This window comes from Coregonus lavaretus (assembly GCF_964263955.1).
Source record: "Coregonus lavaretus genome assembly, chromosome: 6".
Lineage (NCBI taxonomy): Eukaryota > Metazoa > Chordata > Actinopteri > Salmoniformes > Salmonidae > Coregonus > Coregonus lavaretus.
This window is the reverse complement of record NC_139993.1, coordinates 13,524,084-13,531,772: the sequence shown is the minus strand read 5'-3', so window position 1 is coordinate 13,531,772 and position 7,689 is coordinate 13,524,084. Positions and strand designations below refer to the sequence as shown.

Genomic DNA, 7,689 nt, shown 5'->3' with positions numbered 1-7,689 from the left:
CAATGTTTCTTCTGGACTGCATTCAAGGCAACTAATGACACACAACTAATAGTGTCAATTATTCATCTGAACACAATTCTTGTAACTATTCGGCCTATATTATCACTCGTTTCTTTTCCCCCTCCTTTGTAAAGCATTTTACTGTGCTACTATAGTCCAAAGTAAGTGGATGATGCCAGACGGTTGTATATATATATATATATATATATATACACACACACACACACACACACACACATTGAAGCTAGACTTCAGGCAACGAAAAGGTACAATACGTAGCTTTTAGACGTGTTAGTGAACAACATACATGGTGGGTAATGTAGAGGTGCGTGTATACATGGAACAATTGTGCCTTTTTGATGGAAATATGGAGGTGGCTCTTAAAAGAGCCTTTGGGGGATTTTGGAGTTCAGGTCATCCTCATTTATGCGCGCTCTCCGCGAATACGGCGGGCCAGCTGGATGTCCTTGGGCATGATGGTCACCCGCTTGGCGTGGATGGCGCACAGGTTGGTGTCCTCGAACAGGCCGACCAGGTAAGCCTCGCTAGCCTCCTGCAGGGCCATCACAGCGGAACTCTGGAAGCGCAGGTCGGTCTTGAAGTCCTGGGCGATTTCTCGCACCAGGCGCTGGAAGGGCAGCTTGCGGATGAGCAGCTCAGTGGACTTCTGGTAACGACGGATCTCTCTCAGAGCCACGGTGCCGGGCCTGTAACGGTGAGGCTTCTTCACACCGCCGGTGGCCGGGGCACTCTTGCGAGCAGCCTTAGTGGCGAGCTGCTTCCTGGGGGCTTTGCCACCGGTGGATTTGCGAGCGGTTTGCTTGGTTCTGGCCATGGCGCTTCTCTGACAGTCGGGAGTATAGCCTCGAAATGCCTATGTGAAGTTTATAAAGCCGGCAGTGGCGCCTGCTGATTGGACACCATCTCCCCACCACCCCGATTGGCCCGTTGCGCAGGCCTCCTCCGTTGGCCATTGGACGGGAGGCCCGGCCTCTCCAAAATTCAAACTCCCGGTGCGCGCGCGCAATAGGACGCCGCCGGCCCTTTACGCATAATAATAGTCGCCAAAGTCAAGAGTGACATCTTTATAGGCACGTTGTAATCTAATGCTAGCCTGCTATGGCAAACGAGGCCTAGTAGGTGTTGTTGTTCATGGAAGGCCTCATGTGGGCACAGAATGTCGAAATAGTTGTGTATACACCCACTCAATGTGTAGCGGTCATAGAAAGGTACTTTGCGCTTTTGGAGAGCTAGGTGGTTGGCTCTTAAAAGAGCCTTTGGGGGTTGAGTAGTCAAGTTGAAGTCGCAGTAGCGAATTTACTTGGCTTTGACTGCCTTCTCGGTCTTCTTGGGGAGTAGCACTGCCTGGATGTTGGGCAACACACCACCCTGAGCGATGGTCACACCGCCGAGCAGTTTGTTCAGTTCCTCGTCGTTACGGACGGCCAGCTGCAGGTGACGGGGGATGATACGAGTCTTCTTGTTGTCACGGGCAGCGTTGCCGGCCAACTCCAGGATCTCAGCAGTCAGGTACTCGAGCACGGCGGCCAGGTAGACTGGTGCGCCAGCGCCCACACGCTCGGCGTAGTTGCCTTTGCGCAGTAGCCTGTGCACACGGCCCACGGGGAACTGGAGCCCGGCACGGGATGAACGGGTCTTTGCCTTCGCCCTGGCCTTGCCTCCGGTTTTGCCTCTTCCGCTCATATTGGTATCTTGAGAAAGTCACAGAAAGTCTGAATGAGCCGCTCGCCACTTCGAGAGCCGTACTTATACCTCGCCACAAGAGGCAACGATTGGCCACCGGGCCGGTGTGGCCTTATCCAATTGGAGCGAGGGACAGACAGACAGACAGCCCTAAGCCGGTTCCCACCCACAGGCAGCGAGTGAGAGGCTACTTTGTGTCCCTCCGACTTTGTTACTTTGTGTCATTTCGCGTGAGCGCCAAAATGTCCGACATGAAATCCTCACATTATTTCTCTCCAAATGGGAAACAAACAGCTGGTGAGGGTGCACTCTTGAGTTTGAAATCGAAGCCACTATAGTATTGTTATTACATGGCACTTGTAACACATCACAGCAGCCTGCCTCTGAACGGGAATAGCCCAGTGGCTCATATATAAATATGGCTGTTGAGGGTGCACTCGTGAGTTTGAATTCGAAGCCACTATAGTATTGTTATTACATGGCACTTGTAACACATCACAGCAGCCTGCCTCTGAACGGGAATAGCCCAGTGGCTCATATACAAATGGCTGGTGAGGGTGCACTCGTGAGGTCGAATTTCTAAGCCATTTTGGCCCTCTATTATATTCCTCTCCCTTCGCACACACCCAGAGTGGGACGATGTTGTGTGCGTAAAAGTAGCCTAGTGTGCGTAATTTCTTTTTCACGACAGATAGTACATGGAAATCAATGCGCTTTCTATGGAAAGAGGTGGGTGGCTCTTAAAAGAGCCTTTTGTGGTACAACATGTGTCGAGTAGAACACTGTTTGTAATAGGTTTACTTCTTCTTGGGGGCTGCCTTCTTGGCCTTGGCTGCCTTGGGCTTGGCGGCTTTGGGCTTGGCTGCCTTTGTAGCCTTCTTGGGGCTCTTGGTCGCCTTCTTGGCCGCTGCGGCGGGCTTCTTCACCTTCTTGGGGCTCTTGGCGGCCTTTTTGGGTGTAGCGGGCTTCTTGGCCTTCTTGGGGGACTTCTTTGCGGCGACGGCCTTCTTGGCTGCTACCTTCTTGGGCTTCTTCGCCGCGGCGGGCTTCTTGGCGGCCACCTTCTTTACTTTGGGAACTGCGGTTTTCTTGGCGGGCTTCTTTGCCTCGACGGCTTTCTTGTTGAGCTTGAAGGAGCCGGATGCACCGGTGCCCTTGGTCTGGACCAGGGTGCCCTTGGTGACGAGGCTCTTGACTGCGATCTTGACGCGGGAGTTGTTCTTCTCCACGTCGTAGCCGCCTGCCGCCAGCGTCTTCTTGAGCGCGGCCAGGGACACGCCGCTCCTCTCCTTGGAGGCGGTCACAGCCTTGACGATGAGTTCTCCTACGCTGGGTCCCGCTTTCTTGGGCTTGGCTGCTGCCTTCTTCTTGGGTGCCTTGGCCGGCGCTGCGGCTGCGGGTGCTGGTGCGACTTCTGCCATGTCTGTCTGTCTGTCTGTCTGTCGTTTGGTCCGGTACACACACACACACACACGGTCTGCGAGGAGTAGTTTGCTGTAGACGCTGCTCTGCGCTATTGAAGCTCCACACCGAGCAGGGGGCTGGCCTTAAACGCGACATGAGAACCATGTAGACTCAAGGCAACCAGCTCGGCTTCTCTGGGCTGGCCAAATGCTCTTTCACTTGTGTTTTCTGTTCGCCTATATCGGCCCGAAAGTCACCGACGGAGCCGTGTTTTTGGTCCAAAAGCGAACGGCCCAGCGAGCAGACTTGTCTCCGTTCAGAATAAAGTAATGTGGGCCGCGGAAGGGCCGTGCATTTTGTTGCGGCTCGCTCAAAACCTCACCGTTCGACTGTCGGGTGGAGCGGTGCGCACTGGTTTTCCTGTGCTATTTGTCTCCTAAATGGCCTAAAAGTGCATCCGATTGCGAGCAGCACTTGTTGTGTAGTGAGCCGAGATGTCTGGCAAGGGAATCAAATGGTTTGGGGTCCCCTGATGTGGTCAGGGGTGTTTTAAAGAAGCGCTCTTTTGGGGACCTTAAAACACATGCACCTGTGAGGCCTGGCTGAGACTAGTGTTGTACCTCAAGTTTCAGGTTGTATTCGTCATATGTACAGGATCCACATGGTATAAACAGTCCTACGACATGCTTACTTGCACTATGTGTGTGTGTGTGTTATTGTATTAGTACTTTTTGTGCACTGGCAGTGTGAGTGTTGTTGTTGTTGTATTTGTAGCCTACTATTTCTACACAGTGAGATTGTGTGTTGTCTTCTGGTAGGTAGGTAGGTAGGTAGGTAGGTTGGCTGTCTCTACTAATATATTGTTCACCTGCTTGACTCCGCAGCGTGACTCGCCTCGGTCTTTGTGTCTGTGGGTCTTGGTGTCTGGCTGGCGCTATGGAGGCTGGCGCCCCATGGGTCATGGCGCGTTGATATAGGCCTAGATAGAGGGAGTCTCTCTCTCTGTCTGTCTCTCTCTCTCTCTCTCCCCCCAAGTGGGACAAGGGCTGCATATGTGGTTGGACTGGGAGAAGAATCCCAGCAGGTGCATGTGGGTCAGAAGGTTGATTGCGGCCTCTTTTCTTTTCCTTGTTGTATATATGTATGGGGCGGCAGGTAGCTTAGTGGTTAAGAGTGGTTAAGAGCGTTGTGCCAGTAACCGAAAGGTGGCTGGTTCTAATCCCCGAGGCGACTAGGTGAAAAATCTGTCGATGTGCCCTTGAGCAAGGCACTTAACCCTAATTGCTCATGTAAGTCGCTCTGGATAAGAGTGTCTGCTAAATGACTAAAATGTAAATGTATAGGCTATCCCCAAGGTAGTCATTGGGATCCGCTGCTGCTCCAACGACTATCGCAAGGGCCGCCCGCTCGCTCACTGTGTTATACTGTGACTTGGCCTACAGACACATTCATATCCTCACGTGGAAGCAACTGCCTTAGCTGGTAGAGCACGGCGCTTGTAACGCCAAGGTAGTGGGTTCGATCCCCGGGACCACCCATACACAAAAATGTATGCACGCATGACTGTAAGTCGCTTTGGATAAAAGCGTCTGCTAAATGGCATATTATATTATTATATTTATCCTGTTGCCTCATGAGGGTAGTAGGAAGGAAAATACACTATGTGCCTCAAATGTACTACACTTTACATGGACATTTTGAGTCATGTAGCAGACGATCTTATCCAGAGCCACTTACAGTTAAGTGTGTGCCTACATTTTCATACTGGCCCCCCTTGGGAAACGAACCCGCAACCCTGGCGTTGCAAGCGCAGTGCTCTACCAACTGAGCTACAGGGGACTATATATGTATGATGCGACCTGGACCGGAAATGACCCGTTGGCAATAAGGGCTACGTATATATATATATATATATATATGCCTACTCCTATTCTTCCTAGACGGGATTATTCACCCCCTTTTTATTCTTGCCATTATCGTTCTCATTCACATCATTAGGGTATAGTCCAATGATGGAGCGTCCATTCTCCCCGTCCGTGTCCTACCGATTCAGGAAGTCGACTCAAAATGACTATCCGCTCATTAAACGACAAAAGGCATTTCTTTCCATTCAAACCCAACAGACTGCTTTTTTTATTTACACCCTTTGTCAAATGGTGCCATTTTTCATTGCCTTCACCTGGAATGGAGGCCGACAAACATGGGTTACTATTCAGCGTGCAAAGACAACAAAAAAGGCGCGCTAAACCCCTACGCTGGAACGGGCGGGGGAAATGATACAATGTAGCCGTTCTCCGAGCCGGCGCGCGCCGCCCATTAAACAATGATACAATGTAACGCAGCCTACCTGCGCATTCATTCGGTGGCGATGGAAATGCTCTTTTTACTGACAGAGTGGGTGGCTCTTAAAAGAGCCTTTGGGTTAGTAGAGCAGTCCAAATGCGCTGTTTACTTGGAGCTGGTGTACTTGGTTACGGCCTTGGTGCCCTCGGACACGGCGTGTTTGGCAAGTTCACCGGGGAGTAGCAGGCGCACGGCGGTCTGGATCTCCCTAGAGGTGATGGTAGAACGCTTGTTGTAGTGGGCCAGGCGAGAGGACTCTCCGGCGATACGCTCGAAGATGTCGTTCACGAACGAGTTCATGATTCCCATGGCCTTGGAGGAGATGCCGGTGTCGGGGTGGACCTGCTTCAGGACCTTGTACACGTAGATGGCGTAACTCTCCTTCCTGGACTTTCTGCGCTTCTTGCCGCCCTTCCCTGCGGTCTTGGTGACGGCTTTCTTGGAGCCCTTCTTGGGCGCTGACTTTGCTGGCTCGGGCATGATGATGTCTCGTTGCTTCTCAGAAACGAATGAGGGGGTGAAGGGCGCTTACCCGTCTTATGAAGAGGAAGCTAATCAAAGTCGGCGGCCGTGGACACTCCCCTGCTTGCTCGTAGGCGCCCCTGCTATTTGCCCAGTGGAGCTCTAGCGCTCAAAAGAGCCTTCCGCTCAGAGGCTAGCTTCCCGAACAAAGACAATTGAGGGCGCGCGCGCGGGTCCTCACCCCCTCCCTCCTCTCTATAGCCTATGCTCTGTGACCGATGGGGAATTGTGTGTTTCAAAAGGGGGGCCTGAATAGTTGTCCGAATGGCACGATTGTTGTGCCACATAATGCTGGTGATAGAATTGCCCACGTTGGCACCGTCAGACATAGGGCTCCCATTTTGGACTGTGTGTGTGTGTGTGTGTGTGTGTGTGCGCGCGCGCGAACGCTGTCCCCCTCTTTTCGAGCCACATCTAACGACGGGTGGTGGTTTTATGTTGTCCAAATGCCACTATTGCTTGACCCAAAATAACAACGTCACTACACTTTGCCACTGTCAGATATAGGCCTCCCTCTGTGCGCTAAAACGGGAAGGGACATTAGAATCCGCTATTTAATACTCCCTGTCCACTCGAAGTGGCTCATACTTTCCTATCAAATAGCATACGGAAGAAAATAAAAAAACACTATATGGAATGGGCCCTTTTGAAGCGGATGTGGGTGGCTCTTAAAAGAGCCTTTGGGTTCGAGTCGGGGTGTTGAGGTTCCGAAGAGAGTGCGTTTAACCGCCGAAACCGTACAGGGTGCGTCCCTGTCGTTTCAGAGCGTAGACCACGTCCATGGCGGTAACGGTCTTCCTCTTGGCGTGCTCGGTGTAGGTGACTGCGTCACGGATCACGTTCTCCAGGAACACCTTTAGGACACCGCGGGTCTCCTCATAGATCAGACCGGAAATACGCTTCACGCCGCCGCGGCGAGCCAGACGTCGGATAGCGGGTTTGGTGATTCCCTGGATGTTATCGCGGAGAACTTTTCGGTGACGCTTGGCGCCTCCTTTTCCAAGTCCCTTGCCGCCTTTGCCTCTTCCAGACATTGTGTGTTCGCTAGTTGAGTTCAAGTGAATGAATGACTTCAGCGCCGGTGCGTGGTGCGCTATTATCTGCGTTTGGTCGACCTGATTGAGGCCATCGGCACAGAAAGCGCGCCTCTGTGATATGTTCGGAGGCGTTGCAAAGGGGAGGGCGCTCGTTCTAGGGGACTAGGGAGGAGCGATTACAAAGGTGACGTGAAAGCAACTACCGTGCGCGGGAAACATACTCCAATACTGATATAGGCTATGTGGAACACAAGGCCAAACGGTGACAACTGGGAGATCAGCTAGTACACGACTAGTTACCGGAGTGTAACTCCAGTTCTATGAGTGGAGCGGAGCCCCATAGGGGAGCTATGCTCCTAGTGGTTTACCCTCTGCCCTAAGGCAGAAACAGCCTGAAGCAAAATTATGCACACACCTACAGCCAATAGGAGTACAGGTGTCCCTATATAAGGAACCCCGTTCCCTCAATCTGCCTCCCGAGATATTATCTTCAGCGAGACTAGAGAGGGTCGGTAGGGCCTTAAGTCCTATGGGGCTCCGCTCCACTCATAGAACTGGAGTTACACTCCGGTAACTAGTCGTTCTATATCGTGGAGCTCCGCCCCATAGGGGAGCTATGCTCCTAGTGGTTTAAGGCGGAGCGAAACGCTCCAAAATGTACTCCCTGCCGAGCCTAACA

The 7,689-nt window shown here is 52.2% G+C and overlaps 3 protein-coding genes across 3 annotated transcripts; all 3 read right to left on the bottom strand.

Annotated features, from left to right (window-relative positions):
- Positions 1-424: 424 nt before the first annotated feature.
- Positions 425-835, bottom strand: LOC311130397 (histone H3.2; the record flags this gene model as incomplete). The annotated part of the gene is made up of 1 exon (XM_084163123.1): positions 425-835. One exon carries the CDS (start codon positions 833-835, stop codon positions 425-427), a length of 411 nt encoding a protein of 136 aa, XP_084019249.1.
- A 482-nt stretch (positions 836-1,317) lies between these two features.
- On the bottom strand, positions 1,318-1,704 carry LOC311130396 (histone H2A; the record flags this gene model as incomplete). Its single annotated transcript, XM_084163122.1, has 1 exon — positions 1,318-1,704. One exon carries the CDS (start codon positions 1,702-1,704, stop codon positions 1,318-1,320), a length of 387 nt encoding a protein of 128 aa, XP_084019248.1.
- A 797-nt stretch (positions 1,705-2,501) lies between these two features.
- LOC311130231 (histone H1-like) lies at positions 2,502-3,125 on the bottom strand (the record flags this gene model as incomplete). Its single annotated transcript, XM_084162929.1, has 1 exon — positions 2,502-3,125. The coding sequence occupies one exon, from the start codon at positions 3,123-3,125 to the stop codon at positions 2,502-2,504; it is 624 nt and encodes a 207-aa protein (XP_084019055.1).
- Between the last annotated feature and the right edge of the window lie 4,564 nt (positions 3,126-7,689).